General features: G+C 38.4%; 1 protein-coding gene across 1 annotated transcript; it reads left to right on the top strand.

Moving 5' to 3' along the window:
• The first annotated feature begins 6,190 nt into the window (after positions 1 to 6,190).
• znf830 (zinc finger protein 830) lies at positions 6,191 to 19,653 on the top strand. Its single transcript, XM_064337338.1, has 10 exons — positions 6,191 to 6,384; positions 7,486 to 7,581; positions 8,623 to 8,740; positions 11,504 to 11,534; positions 12,131 to 12,336; positions 15,483 to 15,573; positions 16,513 to 16,576; positions 17,193 to 17,273; positions 18,033 to 18,109; positions 19,364 to 19,653. The coding sequence occupies exons 1-10, from the start codon at positions 6,250 to 6,252 to the stop codon at positions 19,533 to 19,535; spliced, it is 1,071 nt and encodes a 356-aa protein (XP_064193408.1). The 5' UTR covers positions 6,191 to 6,249; the 3' UTR covers positions 19,536 to 19,653.
• Positions 19,654 to 23,189: the final 3,536 nt, after the last annotated feature.

Here is a 23,189-nt window from a genome sequence, read left to right as displayed (position 1 = left end):
CTTTTATAATTTATTATTGTTAAACATAATTCTTGTTTGAACTGGTTGCAGTATCATCAAAATAAAAGAAAATAATTGACTTTACCATTTCAGTTCTCTGAACACATTTCTGCCAGGTACTCTATTTATAATTTTACCCATTATACAGCAATGATATGTTCTATTGACATGACTCTATGATATTAATACTTCATACAACCTATTCTTAAAATGTAAGATGATATAATTCAGCTGACACTTTTGGCTTAGGTGATATAGTCAAGTGAATGCATTTTTTTAGCAAGCAAAAATGATTTTTTTCCTCAAATAATAGGGCCTACCAAGGTTCAAGGTTATCTTTATTGTCCCACTAGGGGAAAATTTGTTTTGCAGCCAGGGGTCACATAAAGACAGAATACAAAAGGACAACATCACGACAACATCAACACAATTAAATCACTGAGCTAGTGCAGGGAAATGTAAATTCATATCAAGTACAAATGTGCAATTGTGCAAATGTGCAAATGTGCAAGTGTGCAAGTGTGCAAGTGTGCAGGAGTAGTGCAAGTAACACGGCCAGAGTGCTATTTGTCATTAAGCATCTCAATAGCACTTGGGAACTAATTGATATCATATCCAGGCCAAAATGTGACATTTCCTGATAGGAACAAGCCTTGTAAAAAAAATGAGTGGTTATCTATTATATAAACCTTTTTAATCCAAATTGAGGATAGTGAAAAATCCTCAAAAAGGGTCTCAAAGGATAAAACAATTTTTGACAACTTATTTTGGATTGCACTTTTTAAAAGCACGGTTACAAAGTGTTTTACATTTAGATATGACATGATTAAAGAGATTGTTAAAAGTTAAGCTTAAAAAGAACAGATTAAAAGAAATGTCTGATTCATTTACCTGGTTCTCATTTAAGTTGTTTTAGATTCAATGATGCTGCGGGATTCTCCCACAGGTACATCCAGCTGGACCCCACTCCCACTTTTTAGTCCCACATGCAAGTTCTGGAATCAAAGTGAGATTTACATTTATATTCATCACAGTCAAAACACAATATAGCAATGAAAAAGGAACTTCCTTTAGTACAAAGCAGTGGCATGACAATACATGGCAATACAGGTGGCACAGTGTATTCTGCACGCATAGTACATATAGTGCAAGGGACACAAGGCATACATAGGACAGAGACTATACATTGACTTGACAGTACAGAAAGAAATCATAACAAATTGGTAGCATGGTCTATGTCTATGACACAGTTGTACAGAGATAGATAGGATCAGATGGTATATTAGCCCATCTGTGCATCTGTTCAGTGTTGTTGTTCCACTGGGAGACTTCAACCTCCCACAAGAGAGTTCCCAGCTATCCAGGGTTGCCTAACTCCTCCAGTCCTTCGCTCACACCCAGTCTTCATCTCCCCCAGCACACAAGGCTGGTAATTAACTAGACATTGTTTTCACCAGGAGCTGCTCCACATCCCAACTCACAGTGAAGCCCCTCCATGTCTCAGATCACTTCCTTGTTTCTTTCTCACTCTCCTGCCTACTCTCCTACAACTCCTTTAACAGCTCATCCACTGCAACTTTCAGGAGAAATCTCTCCACTTTCTCACACTCCTCCCTCATCTCCACTGCTCTCTCTAAACTTCCTCCTCCTACGTCTTTATCTAACCTGCCTGTTGACCTTGCTAACTCCACATTCAACTCATGCCTCTCCCAATCTCTTGATTTACTTTGTCCTCTGGTCTCCAAACCAGCACGATCATCACCTACCTCCCAATGGCTGACAGAGTCGCAACACTCCAGCAGAACCTTGCAGCGGGCTGCAGAGAGGAAGTGAAGGAAATCCAGATCCTCTGATGACCTGACCTCATACCACACCTTGCTGGCAGCCTTCACATCTGCCATCACATTGGCCAAGGCTTCATTTTTCAAGATCAGTGCATGTGTCTCTAACCCACGCAAACTGTTCTCCACCGTCTCTTCCCTCCTCATTCCCCCTCCATCTCCCTCTCCCTCATCCCTTTCTGCAGATGACTTTCTGGCCTTCTTTGAGGGGAAGGTAGCTAGTATCTGGAACTCCTTCACTAATCAAGTGAGGCCCCCTACTCCCCAGGACAAACCCACTGCTACACTGACCTCCTTCAAGAGGCTGGAGGACTTAAATGTACTCCAACTCATGACCACTCATCATGCAATCACCTTTCCACAAGACCCAATCCCATCCTCCAGTCTATATCTAGCTAGATCCTTCCTTAGTTGTCCTCTATCATTAATGCCTCCCTTGCCTCTGGCTATGTTCCCTTTGACATTAAAATGGCTCATGTTACCCCAATCATTAAAGTCGGACTGAAATTTGAAATACTGTATCATTATTTATATTCTATACCATTGCAAAATTGTTCTTAAATGGTTTTAAAATATATATTTTTTAATGATAAAAATGTATACTTTTGGACATATCACAAAAATGTTACTATCATGTTATTATGGAGGTCGGATACTGCATGGGCGGGGTCAAGGGCATACTCCTTGCTTTTTGAGTGACAGCTAGTGGGCGGTCCGTCAGAGGCTGAGACTACAGCTAGAGTGACCGGCAGGATGTAAACCTTGTTGTTACTTAGAAAGTTGATGCTGCTGATTCTCTGAGGAATGAAGCAGTTGTAAGTAATGTCAGTAACACCCTACCTTACAGTACGCTGTCGGTAATCAAAAAACTAGGCATACCCTTGCTTTCCCTGTTGAACCGTATGCGTTCTGCGAGCTGTGTGCCCACTGTTCTGAAACCCCATCTTGGTTCCGTTTGACAACCCACGTCACGGGTGCGTGTCTCGGTCTGGCAAGCGGCATCACTTCGTTTACCAATGAACTGCAAAGTTATTTAAAAAATAAATTTTAAAATGACAGAAAAGTAGACAGCTGAAGTCAGCATTCCCTCCCAATAGGCTAGTACAATGAACTCGGGGGAACTCAAATTACGATGGCAGGAAAAAAATAAAAGTGCGGATGGTGGGAAAATGTTGACTGCGACAGCCATCAAGATAAAATAATAGGGTGACAGGCTACATTTCAGTAGATAGGTAAAGCTAAATGAGTTGTCATATTGCACAAAGTCAACAAATCTCTGTAGCTAGCTAGATAAATAATATTCGGCTTTCCTGAATTGTTGCTTTATATTTTGTGTGATAATTATGTTGATGCTAAGATCGCTTTTCAGCTATGCCAGCTAACGTTAGCGAATGTAGCTGTTAGCTATCCTCCTTGTAAGCCAGGCGAAGGTAATTCATACACTCAGTAATTATACATCCAAAATATAATAATATATTATTGTGGTTATCCTCCGTACTGCTCCGCACTCTGTTTGATCTAATTGTGGGGACTGCTCCAGGGTTCAGTCACGGTTCTTTGAAAAATCCACTCTGTTTTTGCACCCAGTTAAAAAAGTTGTCTAGTTTAAAATGCAGACTGTAGACTCTTGTGTTGTTTGACACTAATGAACCTGATAAAAATTCTACCCATTTGTTTTTTACATTTGTGTCCTTCGGGATTGCGTGTAGTGAGTCAGTATTTGTGCATCCTTCAACAAAACAGTGCCGCTTGCATGTTTGCCAGACTTGACAGTGGCAAATGCAGCCTAGCCCTCAATGTCAATCATAAGCAAATACACGCTGTGATAGGCTGCATGCAAATGAGACCACTTCCTGACGTCAAGAAGTGGCAATTTAAAAAATGTGGGAAAAAAAGCACAGTAGGTGGTGCAGTGATTTTTAAAACACCAATTTCTATAATTCAAAACAAAAAATTATAAATTGTAAATGATTTGATAATACAGCTGACACTGCCTATTCTACCACCAAGGGTAGTACAAAATATAAGCAAAGCAATTTCAGTCCGACTTTAAGAAACCTACTTCAGACCCCTCTGATGTCAAGAACTATTGACCTGTATCACTTTTGCCTTTTCTGTCCAAAACCCTTGAATGAGCAGTGCTTAAACAACTATCCTCTTTCCTCCATCAGAACAACCTGCTTGACCCTCACCAGACCGGTTTTTGATCCGGGCACTCAACAGAGACTGCCTTCCTGGCTGTGATGCAGGCACTTGCCACTGCAAGAGCCACATCCCTCTCCTCTGTTCTGAACCTCCTTGACCTGTCTGCAGCATTTTGCACGGTCAACCACAAACTACTCCTCTCCACTTTGGCTGAGATGGGCTTTTCTGGGACTGCCCTCTCTTGGTTTGCTGCCTATCTTGCAGATAGGCCCTACCAGGTCACCTAGATGGGGTCTGCACCTCACCCCCTTGTTACAGGAGTCCCACAGGGATCTGTACTGGGGTATCTGGTGTTGTCTGTATACACTAAATCTCTTGGTTCTGTCATTAATTCACATGGCTTTTCTTATCACTGTTATGCAGATGACACACAACTATTATTTTCGATTTTCCCTCCCTCTGCCTTACAGGTCAGTGAGAGAATATCTACCTGCCTCGCTGATATCTGGACTTGGATGGCTAGGCATCACCTGGAGCTCAACCTCAACAAGACTGAGCTGTTGTTAATCCCCAACAAGACCTCACTACTACGAGAGCTCTCGATCACTGTTGATAGCACCACCGTGACTGCCTCTCACTCTGCAAAAAGTCTGAGGGTGGTCCTGGATGACCAGCTGGACCTCAAGGAGCACATCAAAGCAACATCACGGTCCTGCAGATTCCTACTGTCATTGTTACACAACGTAAGGCTTATAATGAATGCATAATTATAAACGGACACGCAATTGATAGTTGTATTATAATCTTGCATTCAAAACATTTCCACTAACATTGAGGCTAGGCAATGTTGATTGGTTTGCCGATTCCTGAATATTAATCACAGGCTTACTGGCTTCTCAGGCAATATTCCCTTACTGTTCTGTGCTAGCCTACTAGCTAGCTAGTAGCCTAATAGCAAAGGAGCAATATCATGTTGCAATGTCATAAAAAATGTATATTCAAATTGTATCAAGAGTTTAGCATCCTAGCTGTAGGCTAGTGTTCATCTGAGCTAGCACATTCACTAGTGAGTGAATCATGTTAGCTACGGTTTTAATTAACATTAGCTTTACTTCTGTACTTGGACATATGTTTATATAAATGTTTCAAAAACATAAAGCCATAGATGAACAATGGCTTTATGTTTTGTATTTGTGTCAGTCTGCCTAGATAAAGCTAGCTGAACCTGTCACTAGCATTCTAGCTGCTTATTTGGAGTCTAAAGCAACATTAGCTTTTCTACAGTATGTGAGCATTTGAACGTATGTAAATTTATGTATAGGGATGAACAATGGTTGTTTATTTTGTATTTGTTTCACAATTTTTCAATAAAAACAGTTATACGGTTAAATAGTTGTCAGTGAGCATCTTGCACACCCGTTTGTTTGACTTTTTGCCAGAGGCCATCTTATCTGTGGCCACTTAGGCATCTTAGAAAATATTTTTTCTCAAGGCCTGACACCTTTTTGTCTAAGGAATGATGCTGTTGATGTCTGAAAACTGATGCTGACTAAAATGTAGAGTGTTACCTGTGGTGTCCAACAATCGGTACTTCGCCTCCGGCTATGGCGGCCTCTGGCTTGCTTTTTGGGTTTTATGTTGAAAAAAAATGTCATGAATATTCATGATCTAATTTGCAGATATTTTTATAAAAGTGTATTTTTACATAAATTATTAAAGATTTCATGAATGTCAGTGCATAAAAAATGCACTGCATAGGAGCGTCTGCATATTTTATTCAACACCAACAAAAAGATCTCTTACTACAAAGTTGGTTTTATGGAAAACTTCCATCGACCCTCATTCAATCTCCTCTGTTTAACCCAGTTTTAGTGCTCATGGTCGCCCCCAGGAGGTGGAACCAGATATTCATTGAGTGGCGTATCTCCTTTCAACAACACCTCTAGTGCAGGTCCTCCTGGTGAAGGTTCCCTAGGTGTCACACTTTATAAATATTTCCCACGCAGCAGTATAGATACCGTTATTATCAAATTTCAGTCGAAGTAATACTGAATATGTACCTAAAATAATTTTGTTAATAAAAACGGTTTTCTATTAGTATCAACGGACACTGCCGGGTTTATGCCTGATTTATCCACAAGGTGGCATTAGTAATGACATGACTGGGTGTTCCTAGTGTTCCGTATATATCTGTGATTCTGGCATTCACCAGAACTAACCCGGTAGTACTACTACGACTTTTGTGTTGTGTATATCCGTCACGATGGCTACCTCCAAGACTGGTAAAGCAAAGGGAAAGAAAGTGGTCAGTCAAGAGGAATTACGACGGTTAATGAGAGCGAAACAAGGAGAAACAACTGACCAGAAGAAACGCATCGAGTCCCCATTTGCAAAATATCCTTGTTTTATTCGGAGACTATTCTGTACTCCCCAAGATGAAGCCCAAAGTAGTGTGTTGTTTTTTATGGCTAGCGAGGTATCGATAGTTATACTGTATTCTGATTTATTATAGACTGTATTTAAGTTGTCAATCAGCTAGGTGTCTAACCCAGTCAAATATGGGGCCTCATTTATAAAACGCTTGTGCGCAAAATGTGTATCTAGTTCCTTGCTAGAGAAACGTGTTTCCGATATCAAGGGGTAGTTCAGCACAGCAATTGTGTATCTGTATTGGCAAAACGTGAGTTCCTTGTGTTTGTGGTATCAGAAGATTAAAGTATATGAATTGCGTACTCATAGGACAGCGCTAAGTAACAGCAACCTGGAGCCTATACATAAAAATATCTTGGAATCCCAACGCAAGAGAGGCAAACTGAATGCACGGCACGATCGAATTAGGCACTTGTTTGAAACCAACGAGACCTGCAAAATAACGTAACATGTCAGTGTGATATATAAATATGAAATTAATTTACAGGCGTGCAACGGTTAAAAATGGAGCTACTTATACCTATAAAATCTGTTCTGGAAGCCGAGTCAAACAGGTCGTTTTCGCTTATGTTTTAGGATATTTGTGGATTTTTAGTTAAAGATGCATATGTGCTGTTTACGAAACTTTATTCTTTGTTAGGACGCGTATTAAATAAATCGTAGACAAGACATACACAATTTAAGAACATACACGCGAATTTTGTTCTATAAATGAGTCGCCTGGTCCCGTGAATACACCGTCATTTGTCTTTTCATCGTAATGTGTTGCGTAAATGTATAGTCTAGCAGAAATGATAAAAGCTTCCATCATGACTCCCCTCGAGGGGTTTGCTCATAATTTTCTGTGATTTTGCTGAATTCCAGTGTACTCTGACACAAGCAAGTTTCTGAGGTGCATATAGCTATTGATATGGCACACCCTTAGATACGACTAGGAGTAGGCTAAATTACAGTAATTGAAGTAGCTAGTTAGTACCTTAGTTCTCAGGTGAAAATGATTGAATTAGTGAGTTTTTCCATGTGGATTACTTTTTATGTGCATTTGCCTGAACTGAATTTTTCCACATATAACAGTCTTGGACACCTAAGTTGTGTGCTGTGCAGTGTACCAGTGAAATCTGAAATATTATGGCAGGCTCATGTCCTCGGAAAGCAGCACAAACAGGTCAGTACTCCAGCTGGATTGATGTCCAGTGTTGCATCACTAACAGGAATAATAGCGATTACCTTTGTCACTTTGCAGACAAGAACATCTAATTTGTGCTTTAAATTTGGATATGTCACATGTTCTTGTCTGGACTTGGCCGTCCACCCTACTGAAAAAAGGTATCAGTAGTTGGATGGTTATAGGAGCACAGTTAAAAATGTTAGAATAAATTGTGATATATTATTGTGACTCGTGTGTACACGTTCTTCATTATTCTGTGCATTACTTATTCCAGAAACAATAGACCAACCAGTTGCTTGCAGGAGGCAGTACCCAAGTAGCAGATGAATAATGACCACATGCTTTCCCATGCAATGTTATTTAATCACTACGCTAATTATAATGGTAACTAGTAATTGCAATTAGCACCTCACTTTTTAAGGAAAAGGATGATAAGTCACTTAAGAATCTTTTTTGAACACCAAAAACTATAATGTGCTCCAAGTGCATCTTTGATGTTATCATTACTGTTTAGGAATGCCTACATTTCAGAATGTTCATGGATTCTGATATTCAGGAGGAATGAAAATATAACTGATTGTTTCAGGGTTGTAGTCGAGTTTATTGGCTGGCAAGGCATACTTGTGAAGAGAGACTCTGCAGAGACTGATATCACACCATGACCTTTAAAAACATCACATACCAAAATTCATCACATTTACTCAATTATTTGTCCTGGTAAATCTGTGAAATCAATGTTCAAAGGTGAATTTACATTTGCAATAAAATCAATAATCTTTTTTTACATAAACTCAGTAGAAAACCTGTTTTATCAGATGTGAACATACAATTTGGGTAGAGCTTGGAATTCAAACAGCTCAGGATGAACATACAGTTTTTGGTGTACAAGGATTCAATATACACAGCATCCTTCTGCAAGCTAATATGGTCAATTAAACGGCCAGTGCCCTCAAATCTTAAAAGGATGTGCAAGGTCCACTTAACACTATAATAATCTTTGAAGTAAGCATTTTTGATTTTTCATTCCATTTCTTCCAGAAAACCTCTGAACTGAAAGGAGGTAAACAAACCCAACCACTCCAACAGACTTCCACGGGACCACTGCTGAAAAGGAAGACGTCTGATTCTGAAAAAGCACAACTAAAAAAATTAAAAGGTAACAGGACTGCAAACGGCATGCTGCATCAATATGTGTGTATCTATACGTGTATATACAGGCAAAAAGTATTAGGCCACCTGTGGTTTAAAAAAAAACTGTTGGTAGAGAAGAATTTTTTCTATTTCTGCCTGCAATAACACAAGGATACATTTTAACTAAAAAATAATCTTAGACACAATTTTCCTCAAAAGCGTCCTTTGGCTTTAATTACAATGAAAGTAATGGAAGTCTATACAAAGATTTTGCAGAGTGGTGGGAGGGAGGTGGGGGGGTAATTAAACTGAATGAAATCTTATCTACGGTAAGTTTAAAACTTTTTTTTTTTTTTTTTTTAAACCTCAGGTAGCCGAATACCTTTTGCCTGTATTGTTAGTGGAGTAGCCAATAAGGTTGCCACAAATATGGCAAAGAAGGAGTTAGGCTTAGATGTGTGGAGATAAGTAAACGTATTGTGGCAAGAAGGTTGTCTCCAATTAGAAATTACAAAGAAAGAGATTTCCAGGTGCAGTGTTCAGTACACACTCAGAAGGGTCCAGCTGAAGGGAAGAAGAAGGATAACATCGGAGGCAGAAGACACATTTCTTATGTTGTCTATCAATATAAACTGTTGTAAAACTGCACCACAACTACAGAAGCAACTCAATGCAACTAGTGAAAAACCAGTTTCCCTGATCACAGTGAAACAGCAGCTACGATCTGCTGGTCTAAAAGGATGTGTGTGTCTGCAAAAAAAGTCATTGCTATGTGCTGTTAACAAGAAGAAAAGACACCAGTGGTTCAAGCACAATGAACACTGGACCAAGAAAGATTGGGAAAAGGCCGATAAACTTGCTGAAAACGTGGATAAAATGCACATTCTCAGCTTTTACAGCTCAACTCAGCTATATTTGAGGACATTTTTATACACTTTTATTTCAACATGTAGAAATTACAGCACATTTTATACAGTCCCCCCCTTTCAGACCACCAATGGGACATATTAATGTTATGTAAATGAAAGTATGATTAGTACTTAGTCGCATATTCTTTAAGTGTAATGACTGCTTGAAGTATTGTTGAGTATCTTTTCTGGTGATGCTCTGCATGGCCTACACTGCAGCCATCTTCAGCTCCTGCTTGTATTGGGGGCTAGTTGCCGTAAGTTTTCTTTTCAGCATATGAAATACATGTTCAATTGGATTCAGATTAAGTGAAAGACTTGGGCAGTCAAGAAATGTTAAGTTATTGGCTTAGAAAAACTCCTTTCTTGCTTTAGCAGTATGTTTCGGATCATTGCTTTGCTATAGGATATTGGACCGTCCAGTGAGTTTGGAGGTATTTGGTTTAACTTGAGCTGATGCTTCTGTACGCTTCAGAATTCATTCTGCAGCTGCTATCAGCAGTTACATCATCAATGAAGACAAGGGAGACAGTACCTGTGGCAGCCATGCAGGCTCATACCATAACACCCCCACCACCATGCATCATTGATAGGGGAGGGGGGATGCTTTGGATCTTGGGCAGTTTTCTTTTAGCCTTCACAATTTCCATCACTCTGATACAAGTGAATCTTGGTCTCATCTGACCACAAGACTTTTTTTTCCAGAACTCTGCAGGGTCCTTTACGTATTTCTTAGCAAACTGTAACTTCACCATCCTGTTTTGCATCATACAGCATAGCTTCTGTAATTATGTTTGTGAAGTCTTCTCCAGACAGTAGTCACTGACTCATCCACACCAGCTTCCCGAAGAGTGTTTCTGATCTGTCGGACAGATGTTTGAAAGTTTTTATTCATTATGGTGGGAATTAAATCTCTTTCTTCTTAAAGATGTTCCGAACAATTGATTCTGGTAAGCCTAAGGTTTGGCCTATGTTTTGGACTGGTTTTTTTCTCCTCTTATTACTCATAATGATTTCTTTGACTTTGACTCACTGGCACAACTCCTCATGGTACTCATGTTGACAAATGCCAATAATAGACCCAAAGGCTATCAAAGCTAGATACTGAAAGTTCTCTTATACCTGCACTAAGGAAGCAATTGAACACACCTGACTAATCAGAAACACCTGTGACACCATTTGTCCCAGACATGTGGTGGCCTGAATGGGCGGGTGGGGGGTGGATATGTATAAAAAGTAGTGCAAGTTCTACATGGTGAAACCAAAATGTACTGTATAAAAATAACATTTAATAAAAACTGAGAATGTGAACTTTACCACATGTAAATTGTTGGATTACAAATCTAAAATTGTGGAGTACATAGCCAAATCAAATTTGTCCAAAATATTATGGAGCTCACTGTAACTCACAAATTCATTAAAACAATTTCTAATCAAATTGGATTAGATGGATTGTTTTTGCGGACCAGTGGAATAAATAAGTACAGTGAATAAACTGTCAAAAAGATTTGGGGCTAGAACAAAATACAGTACACTCTGTGTTGCAAATCAGTATTATCACAGACTAAATGTCTGCACTGTTTCAGGGTCAGATTTATTTATTTATTTATTTAATTAATTGATTGATTGATTAATTAATTAATTGAGTAATTAATTAATTGATTGGCTGATTGATTGAAATGTAGGCCTTGAGTGTGACACATGCTGTAGGCCATATTAACCACAGTTAATATGCTGTATCCTGTATGTCATGGTAACCACATGGAATATAATGTGTACTGTGTGTTACAGGAGCTATATGAAATATACTGTATGCAGTATGCTATAGTAACCACATGGAATGACCCCTGAACACTTAGGTTGCCTTTCTTTTTTTACAGCAGACACAGACGTGGATTCTCGCTCTCTGGGGTGAGTAACTCATGTTGAAGTCCTAAGTGAACAAGCCAGAACTTTATAGAAGTCCACATAAAATAAGTCAAGTGTATAAAAAATATTGTTCTACATAAGGTTATGTATGTATGTAGATTATATACATTTTATATAAATATACATTTTGCTCTATGTTGATTATCTGGGTGTGAAGATGTAATTGCAGCTGGCTGGTTTTTAGCATAGGTGCAATAGAAAAGTGAGGAAGCCTCATTGACTGGAGGAAAAAGAAACTGTGTTATTATCTTTGGAAATTTGTACAAAATTAGCAAATATTTTTTGACATATGATAAAAAATTAAAAAATATTCAAACAAGAATAATTTTAAGTTTAAATCCCTGGAGGAGGAAAAAACATCAAAATACATTCAATTCTTCAAATCTGCATAAGGAAAAACACAAAAAGATGACCTATAAATTTGTACTGTAACAGAAATGAGAAGGTATAAAAAAATGAGTAATGAGTAAAACGTATTTTTCCTACATTTTTTATTTACACAATTATCTGTCACCTTGGCTAGGGATTGCTAGTGGGTAGAGAAATGGTCTTATACCTTAATTCACCGTGTGTTGCAGGGTTCCTGCTGATGTGCCAAAGACGGCTAGCTCCTCTCGATCTGGGCTCGTTCTGCTTGGACACTATGATGATGATGAAAACAATGAAGATGATGATATGGACCCAGATGGAGATGAGACAAGCAAAATTAACAAGGCGGCTAGGAGCTCTGCAGTCGAAAAGCGTACAGAGTTGCCCTCTTCAACAGTCTCTGAACTGCCAGCAGGTGAAACCAAATAAGAAAATAGCATAATTTATTTACAAGTTATTGAAGCTCACTCAAGTTAAGAGCAGGCAACTTCTCAGCAATGCAGTTGTGTGTCTCCATGCATACTTGATATATTTATACTAGTACTGTGTATAATATAAAATTCTACATTTGTGTTGCATGCACATGTACCTGGCTCAGCGGAGGTAGAGGAATTCTTGTGTAATTATACTCTCTGCATTCTGATGCCAATACTTGACTACAACATAGTAGTACAATTTACTACTTTGGTTTTTGGAAAATTTTACTCATTTTGCCAACTCATCAGCATGGCTAAAGCAAATTTTTGCCATTCTGACGTGGATTTGGAGAGTGGGTCAGAAGAGGAGGAGGAAGCATGAACTCTAGCAAGGATACATTCTGTACTAACATGGTGAAGATATACGAATTAGTGCTTGTAACGTTTCAGTAATTTAAGTTGTCATTTTTGATATTGGTATATGCGCATTGATCGTAGTAGACAACTGTTAGCCTTTCCTAATTGTACTCAGCATATTTGTTTTGGAGGCTTGGTAATAGTTGTTAGAAAGGGGTATTGTTAGCGTATCATGCGTTAGTGTAGTGGCCTATAGTGGCCTGCTTTGAGTTCATACCACTCGCAATGAAATTGAGTGTCATTCAAGAGGCTTGTACTATTTTCTAATACAGGCATTTCAAATGCTGTAGAGTCAGTGTTCATAGGTGGCTCAGTCATGCGTTTTGTTTGATCCACTGGTTTATCGTGAAGCTAGAACATCACCAACATTTTTCTGATGGTGGAATATTATATATTGTAAACTTATGGTACATAATGTGGGGTATTAGCAACTCTATTGGCTGTATTTGTCACTTAGGGCATGGGAATACACATTCTCATATTTACTGTGTGCTGGTATATTCTTGATGGACGTAAAAAATTTCCCTTGGAGTTATCATAAATAGTAACATTTGTAAAATGTTGTCCCATCCCCATGCAACAAAAGATTACAGAATGTAGAGTATAGAAAAACGTACAAGGGTGAATGATTACATACTTTGGTATGTGTACCACAGTATGTCTCAATGTCTTTTAAATTATTTTTAATATCAGTGTTTCATCTTAATCCATTATAAGGGGTAATGCTGTCAAAAGTGCCATGAAATTGAGTTTGAATATTAGCTTTTGTAATTAGTTAGAGTTCTAATATATTTGAATATCATTTGCATATAATTCACAAAAATAAGCTGCTTATTGTCGGGCGCAATATGCACGCGCATTAGGCCGGCGCGTTATTTTCCACAAGCGGGCAGTAGAATAGAGGACATCGGTGAACTTTCATACTAGGTTACTACATCTGGGGCCACATTTATAAAATGTATTTTAGATCAACAGTGTGGCGTGTACGTAGAAAATCACGTCAAAGTAGTGATTTATAAAATTTCAACATGAATGCACCTAATGCGCAAATGATTAAAGCACTTTCTCGTGGATGTAATTTGCCACGACTCGGCATTTATTAATCACAATAATAGGGGAATGATTGTTTATAGGAAATCCCTGTTTGTTTGTTAACACAAAACTATTCAAACGGCTAATACTTGTAGCCTAAAACAACATAAATTACTTAGGCTACTCTGTTCAGTTTGTTTAACTTCTTTCATCATCCAATTTTATCAAAATCTTCAGAACAGAAAGGAAACAGCCTGCCATGGGAACATTATTTAGCCCAAATTGTTAGCTGACCAGATCTGTTGAACGAAGTGAAAAAAGAGGATGGCTCGCGAGGCTAGCTGACCAGTAACGGTAGGTGTCCATAGAGCTGGAAGTATCACCGGAGGTTATTGGCAAGGAAAACCAGACGATCCACTTGCTCTTGGTCCAGGGCAGAACATTTTTTTTGACAGAGGAAATAACGTTAGCACAGGAAATGAACTTTGCGTGCATGAACATGATTCACCGTATGGAATTAAAGCCTGTATATTCATGTTAATTACAAAACGTGGGATCCAAAACTAATATTCGAATGCTCAAATGTAGGTTCAAACTTTAAAAAAAAATAAGATTTTAATAAGGGGTAAATATATATTCTTTATAATTAATAAAAAGCGTTTTATTAATTAATTTTAAAATGTTTTGCCTAGGTTTTTGGGCCCCAAGTTATCTTAGACCCCTATACTGATTAAAAGATTCCCACTTGAAAGTGATGCACACTAAATTTTGCTTCATAGTAGTTCTGCATATCACCCTCAGACACACATTTGTGTTCAAGGAGTGTATGATCCAGGACATGTATAGTTTTACTTATGTGACTCCCAGTAGTTAATTACACACTTAAGGAGAACAACTTCATTTTTGCCAAGATAATTGCATTTGTGGCACTTCTACCTAGATTATGAATAGAAACTAATCTAAGTTAGTATTCTTAGTAAAAATTTACAAGCCTCTGTGATGCTAACATCTGGAGTTATAAAGCCTTAAATGGAACACTACCTAAATGGGCGAGGATTGGCCAGATTTGGCATCTGCGTGAAGGGGTTGGGATGGTCCAACTTTTTAGGAAATTCACAAACTAACCATAGTAGGATTGGTAAGATCGATACCATTTTCATCCCTGTGTGTTTACAGTACAAAAGTATTGTTCACGAATAGCTGCAGGTAGAAGCAATATTAGCTGTTCTAAGTTAATGATGAAACTACAAGTGTGAGTTGGGGGTTCCTAGGCATGTGCGTCTGACTTGCACTGCACAGCTACTAATCACTGCATCCAGTGGATGGATACATGGTTATTTTCTTTTATTTAAATTTACAATTATAGTTCTAAAGCTGCCTCTAAAACAACTAAGATACATTTTTTTTTACCATTGTTTTTATTTTTACTCGTTATAATTACGCAAGATACAAGTGTAAATAACTTTGCTTTTGGAGCTGGAATTTCCGTCACTAATTAGCAAAGCTAACACACTTCCGTCTGCAGCCATTAATATCGGTAGCACAGTTAGCATGCAGCCTGGAGATATGAATATTTTTCTTCTGCACAAACAGGGATGCAATTGGTATTGATCTTACTCATTAAAACTATGGCTAAGAAGTTGTACTATCGCTTTAAGTAAACTGAATAATGCTTCTCTCCAATGCTGTTGCACAGATTTCTTTGACAGCGGCTTCCCCTCTGGACGTGCCGTTTCTCACTCTGGGTCTGTTCTGAAGGCAGATGAGACAGAGAAGCCTGTGGCGAGGTGAGGCCCTGTGTGGATAGTCTGAAGACCGCTTTACTTTCTAGAATCTTTTTCCCATGAGGACGTTACAGCAGAAAAGGGATTGAGCATATGTATGACAGAAAGTTTAATAGTCTAAAATAAAAATCCATCCATGGCAACTATGTAATTTTTGCAGTATGTTTGTCAATAAATGTTTTCCAATGAAGAGGTCTGCCATTAATTTCAGTGTTTGTATTTAACCAAATCAGTTGTTTAAGTATTTCCTCAGTAGCTTGGGGGAACAGAACAGGAGGCTTGTAGCCTTTTGAAAAAGGAAGATGCATTTGTCCTCTGGGATTCTAGGTGTTGTTCATTTAGTCGAAATGATCCCACTCAGTTGTTGGATTTGCCTCATTAAGTAGTTGGCCAGAGATCCAATTCGAATAGAAATGTATATATTTTTGAATCCAAGATGATTAGCCTCAGACCCCCAAATTCATATGAATTATAAATATGTCATTTCTTTGCATGCTTATTATTCTATAAAAATGTTTATCATTTTTCTTGATAATGTTAGAAATGATACACCTTACCTCAAAAGAAAGTTTTATTTTTCTTTATATATTTGAAAAAAGTAAGTGTATATTTCTGGATTAATGAACACTTGTCGATGTTGTGTTGTTGACTGTGAGCAATGCTGGTACAGCCAACAAAATTTGAGTGATTCAATGGTGAATATTAATCGATGGCCAGACTAATATGATCTCAATACAGCATGGAATCAGTGTTCAGTTGTTATCTAAAATGATAAATTAAATCATGTCACTAGCTAACCTTTGTAACCTAATTGTCAATAACCCAGCTAGGTTTCCTACACATTTAAGCTCAATAGATTGAAGGGTTGTTGCTAGATAGCTTTCTGGCTATCGTGCTGCATGTGAAAGCATGTTGTGGAAAGTCTTCTTCACTTTTCTGCAGGAAAGAAAACACGGCAGAAGCTTTACCGGAGGGTTTTTTTGATGATCCAGTCACAGACGCAAAGGTAAGTTGTGTGTTTTCATGATAAGTTTTTAGACTATTCAGCATAAGTTGGCTATTTTTATGCATGAAAAACATAGAAAAACCTTTGTCATCTGTCAAGGTTATATCTTGTTTTTATTCATAGGATTATCTAATAAACACAACACTCCTTATCTTGTCATATAGCTTTATAGCTGTGGAGATCATGCTTGTTTAGTGTGTCAAAATCTCATACCATTACTATTACCTATCTAGAGTATCTCAATAGTATAATTAAATCAAATTATACAAATATTAAAGTATGTACAGTATAAAGTAGTTGTAATGCACTGAACTACAATAAAATACATTTTTGCATACAGCAGTTTAATTGTTATCCTAAATTTAAAGGTTGTTTAACCTTTTACTTAATAACCTTTCTGTTCCTAGTAGCATCCTCTTTGCATTAAGTATCCTTCTCCTTCTTTGGGTAGTGACCGCATTCATTCTACTGAAAAGTTTGTTTTGAACTAAGTTTCAATTTAATTTAAAATATTTGTTCTGAAATTTGTTTTAAACACTTTCTATAAATGTTTTTTAAAACACTAACTTGCAAGTTCAACATATTCTATTCAACATATTCTCTCTTTTCTCTAAAGGTGCGAAAGGTTGATGCACCAAAGGACCAGATGGATAAGGAATGGGATGAGTTTCAGAAGGAGCTTCGTCAGGTTAACAGTGTAAGCAAACTAAACTTCCACACTTTGGAAAAAACCAAAACCAATTTGGAAAACAAGAGGTAGGGAACCAAAAATAAAAACACCAGTGTAGTCATGTAATCCCTATTTGCTGGGCCACTGTGTTGTGCCCAGTAGATCCCCAGCTCATACTGTAGAGACTACCAGTGCCTGTAAATCTGCAGTGGGAATTTGACCAAGAGTCAGTCAACTCAGGCTAAATTGATGGGAGTAGAAACTTAAGGAAGGAGGACCTGAGACTGAGCTGAGTTTGAGATGCGCTGCCAAAGGGACATAGGATTCCTTATGTTATTGCCTGTCCTACATATTTAGTAAGAGCTGCCTGATGGAAGAGTTTCAGACTGTGCTGAGGGCATGGGAGGGGATCACCTGAGATGGCACATGCCTTATGACGAATATGTCAATATAAGTGCTGAACAATTCAAGCCCATGCTTTTGTCTGCCAGTCAATTTTCTGCCAGTAATTTCAAATAAGTTTGATTTTGTTTTTAACAAATTGAGTACTGTACCACACTACATGACAGGATGACAGGATGCTTTTCACAAGACCCATGTTAGACCCTTTCTAGGGCATGCTCGATAATTCCAGATCTCTTAAACGTCAACTCCAAAACTCTTTAACATGGACAACACCAGGCATGCCCGTTACAGTCCCATAAATGCACATAATGCAGCTTGATATGGTTTACTCCTTACATACATCACTTTGACATATTGATTTTTTCCTTTGCTTCACTACAGGCGTCTGAAGCCATTGTTGCTGAGGATGATGAAGAAGGGCGTCTAGAGCGACAGATTGATGAAATTGATGAACAGATGTGAGTAATCCACAATACACACTATGTAATACACAGACTACTTTTTTTTAAATGTATTTATTTATTTTTTTCTTTAGGGCAGAATCAAACATTTTGCCCATGTGCACATGTATAGGATTGTGTTTGAATTCCACAGCATGCTATCACATAAAAATCCTTAAAACAGTCTCAATTTTGATGCCATTTTAAAGGTTCTGTGAACAAACATTTCCAAAAATGAATTGAATTGGGGCTGCTAGCTCAGTAAAACAGGAGTGGTGCATAATTGGCTTTGTGTCTCTGTCCGGGCGCCCGTGGCTAGCTATCTCAGCGCATGTGTATGAATTGGTCTCCTCTGCTGTGAAAAGAAGCAGCTGGCTGGTAGGCGCTTGTGTTGGAGGAGCACCACAGATTGCCTTCACTCTCCTGAGCTAGCAGCAGGGACCATATATGAGCATGCGTGCACTTAGTTTGCAAATTGGACATTCCAAATTCAGGTGGGATTGGAAATGCCAAATTTAAAAAGTAGAAATATTACATTTTTTTAAAAAATTAACAAATAAAAAAAAGAATTGAATCCTTGAAGGTACTATACTGAAAGGGAGACATCAGGATTAACAAGAAGTTTCGTCTTTCAAATTAGGTGCTTGATATTAGATCTTTACACTGATTTTTGCTAGCAGGTTCAGCTAAATAAAGCTAATGTCATGATGAACACAGACATTTGTTAGAATTGCAAAAATATATGGTTAGGAAAATATTGTTTCGTAGTGCCAGTCAAACTTTTGAACACATTAAACTTAAACTTAAATGAATATCTAGCTATCTCTGGTGAATTTATGTAGTTGCTAAGTAACCTAATCATCCAACACTGTAAGTAATGCTTCAGTATTTGATTACTACCCCCCCCCCCCCCCCCCAAAAAAAAACACTTTTATGTGTGGTTCATATGTTGCAGGCATATTATTATGGGAGATCATAGTGTCAAGTATTTAAAATGGAAGTTGCTCTGAGAAATGCATTTTTGTTTGATTTAACTTGAGTAAATATGAAAAAAAAAGTATGATGTTGAATGCATACTAATAGGGACAAAATATATATATATATATTAAATGAGTACGAATTGCAGTTTTTGGATTTTTACTGTTCCAAAACTTAACACAGTTCCAAGGAAAACACCATCTTGAAATGCCATACTAATTAAATACTAACCGTTTTTTGAGCACTAAGTAAAGGAAGTGTAGGAATTTTGACATTGACCTACTGTATTTATAGCGAATGTTACCGGAGGGTGGAAGTTCTGCGAGAGAAGCGGGATGTGGTGAAGGACCTGAGGAAGAGGACAGAGGATTCCGAGCAGCGGGAGGGGGAGAGTAGTGAGGATGATGAAGACGAGTTGCTGCAGCTGCTTTCCAGGGACTGGAGGGCGAAAGGAGTGCTGTCCTAAAAGCGCTATGTGAAAACCAAACCTAATTCCAGTCCAGACTTAACCTGCGGAAATAATGTGTTTTAAGCCTGAAATAAAACAAACACTTTACAGATTTTTAGTGTGACTATAACCAGGATCCCTGTCTCACTCTTCTCTTCCCCAAACATCATGTAACAAACAGAAAATCCCATCTTTATATCCCAGGGATTCCCAAAGCACCCCGCCCCTTTTGGTGTATACTTAATTTGTAATACTTTGGTATAAGTATGTCAGAAGTATCTCTGCATGCCATTAAGAATGTCAGTTTGTTGACAGTACGTTACCTTTCTTTGTTGTGGCATATGGCCAGTGATTCCTGTAGAAAAATAGGTTAAATTGTCTTAATTGCTTAAATTGTTGATTGACAGGAGAAACCTGTGGAGTCTTAATTCAAAGTGTGACAATGGCAAAAGGTTAAACTATAGTGCTGATACAAGTTTAAGGCAGAATAAATTGTGGGATGCTGTGGCGGAGGGGAGGTATTCTGGTATTCCTCTGCAGGGTTCTCTTGACCTGTGGTATTCCTCTGCAGTTTTTACCTTGTGCTGTTCATCCTTTTTCTCTGCCATTCTGTCAGATGTTGATTTCCCTCAAGAATATTTGCCTTTTGTGAAGTATTTTTATTTAAAAAATAATCACAAACCATCTCCGATCACAAACCATCTGAGGTGGGGGTGTGGGTAAACTCAAAATCAAGTACAAATGCAAGCTTGAACCATGGTCTGCATTCGTGAATGAAAGTGGAACAGGCCAGTCATGCACAAAAGTTATTTGTGAGCCCAAATAAATACAGGGCAGAAGGTGGTCAGAATAAACATTTATGCCATTTATATTCAGCATTTTAGAGCATTCTGTGCTGTTTTTAGGGCCTCCTTCACATGCACACAAAATGTATTACTGGTGGCAATGCAATTGCAGGTCATGCAAATGTTGAATGCAGGAATTATCATTATTATTATGCAGCATTATTTACAATTTGTAGTTTAATACAGGATTTTACTAAGCCTAAGCCTAGTCTTGGGGTGACTGAAAAAACCAGTATGTGCCCTCACCATCCACCCCCTTCCTTGTACATGATGTCTTGGACGTACGCAGTCAAATCAATTGTTCTGGTGATAAATGTAGTGGTGTGTCATTCAGCAACGAGAGTGGTGGGAAAGAAAAACTGAAAACAAAATATATATATGTGTGTACACACAGACGGGTGACAAAGGAAAAACCAACATAAAGTGTCTTAGTAAGGTGTTGGGCCACCATGAGCCACAAGACCATTATTCCAAAACATATTCCCCCATTTAGTGTTTTGATGATAGTGGCGGTCGCATAGGTCTTCATTTGGGTTGAAGGCCATAGCACATGATTCACATCATTTTCATATTCATCAAGCCATTCAGTGACTTGTCATGCCCTGTGGATGGGGGTATTGTCATCCTGGAAGAGATCACTTCCATCAGGATATAAATGTTTCATCATAGGATAAAGGTGATCACTCAGAATTACCTTGCATTGATTTACAGTGACCATTTCCTCTAAGGGGATAAGTGGACCCAAACCATGCCAGGAAAATTCCCCAACAGCATAAAAAAGCCACTGGACCCCCTCACTGTATGGGTCAAGTATTCAGGCCTGTACCGTTCTCTTGGTGTATGTCACACATGAACATTGTGATGACTCATCTGATCATATAACTTTTTTCCACATATCTCTAGACCAGTGTTTGTGGTTTTTGCACTACTGAACTCTCAAATGTGCATTCCTCTTTCTAATGAGGGGTTTATGCACTGCAACCCTACTATAATATCCCTCTCTATGTAGTTGTCGACGTACTGTCCTTGCTGACACAGCCTGATCATGTCCTGCATTGACATTCTCAGTCACGTGAGGAAGATTTGCACTTCTGTTTTTCTTTACATATCGCGCTAATGCAGGAGCATCACGGTCATCGAATGTGTGCTTTCAGCCACAATTTCGAACTGTTTACTGATGTCTTTCCCATAGATCTAACTGCAGATGTCACTACTCTCACTCTCACTGTTCCTATTGAAACACTAGCCAGTTGACTAGTCTTTGTGACTGAAGCTCCTGCCATCCATGTCCCAATAATGATCCCTCTTTCAAAGTCACTTAGATATTTTCTTGGCATTTTGATCCAAAATTGAGGTCAACTGGGCCTGCTCAGCATTTTTAAACATGCCACAGAGCACCAACCAGAAAAGCTCCATACCAGATCAGTCCCATACCATGTTCAAGAAGGTCCCTAGGGTACCCTGGGAGTCGCGTGTGAGTTTAGAAAATCCTGGCCCTGATAAGGATTCCACAACACCGAAATAATGATACTCCTAACTGTCCCAGTCAATTTCAGTGTTCGACCATGTTTATTCCAAATTGCAACTATAGTACATTATGTGCTTTAAGAAAAAAGCACATGAGTGTGCGGTACAAGTCCCCCAAGGAGCTCTCATAAACCTTTCAATGATGATCAAAGAAAGAAGGAGCTACTAGCTAAATCACAGTAGGTTTTTAAATTCTAGAATGCATAGAGTTTTCCATCTTTATAAATATTATCTACAGTATGCAGACATTTCTCTTTCCAATGTAAGATAGCTCAGTCTCCCATAAAGAGTAAAGAGTTCTGAAATAAAGGGAAAATAACACTCCATGTTGTATCACTGGATGTTTTTTTTAAGTGCCAGTCTATATTCATACCAGTTGCATGAGTATGGATCTAAATTTTTATTTGGTGCATTGAAGGGTAACATTTGAGTCAATGAGGTATTGGAGACTGTGGATATACCATAATTTAATTTAAGAGGATGTCAAGTTTAGGTGTCAAACAAAACCATGATTGATCACAAGGCTTTTGAAGGGATAAGCCTCCAACAGTTCAATCTTGCAATAGTGTACAAAGTTCACTACAGTAAGACATGAGGAAGCTTACCTTTCCATCAGAATCTTCAAGATTACAGAGGTAGGCCTTGTCCCAGTAACCAGTAGGGGGAGCATGGATCTTAAAAAATTTGAAATTTGACAACTGTCAAATGTGAGGGAGAAAGTGCATTTTAACTAGAAATTCTGACACAGTTGGAGACAATTTCCAACTTTCTTAAAATATTAATGGTAACTGTTGAATGTGAGTCAGAGGGGTGGGGGCTTAAGGTCTGTATCCCACGGTATTTAAAGTACTGAACTGGTACATTTGAAGGTAGGTATGCAGACCTCATTAGGTAATTTAAGGTTAACACAGCACATTTAAACCAGTCAGTGAATTAATAGCAAGGCGAAGATATCAAACATACACAAAACATGCAGGAGAAACCAAAGCATATCTTGGGCAAACTAAAATCTCGTCCTTACAGTATAATGCCATACAGTGCTAGATTTTATTGACAGCAGTAAAGACATGGCCATCTAGCTGGCGAACAGCCTGTGCCAGTGGTTAAAAGGCAAAAAAGGGGGAGAGGACATCCCTCTCTGGTTCCCATCAATATGTTAAACTGCTGAGAACAATGATTTTTTTATTTACTGAATTAAAAGAATGGGATGATTGTTCAGTCAGTGGGGGGTCCTTATCTCTTTTCAACTTCAAAAGAAGTGACGCTGGCATCTCTACTGAAAAGCCCTTAATCATTGTTT

Source organism: Anguilla rostrata, chromosome 1 (genome assembly GCF_018555375.3).
Source record: "Anguilla rostrata isolate EN2019 chromosome 1, ASM1855537v3, whole genome shotgun sequence".
Classification (NCBI taxonomy): Eukaryota; Metazoa; Chordata; class Actinopteri; order Anguilliformes; family Anguillidae; genus Anguilla; species Anguilla rostrata.
Note: the sequence above shows the minus strand (reverse complement) of the source record. Positions and strands in the feature narration are given on the sequence as shown.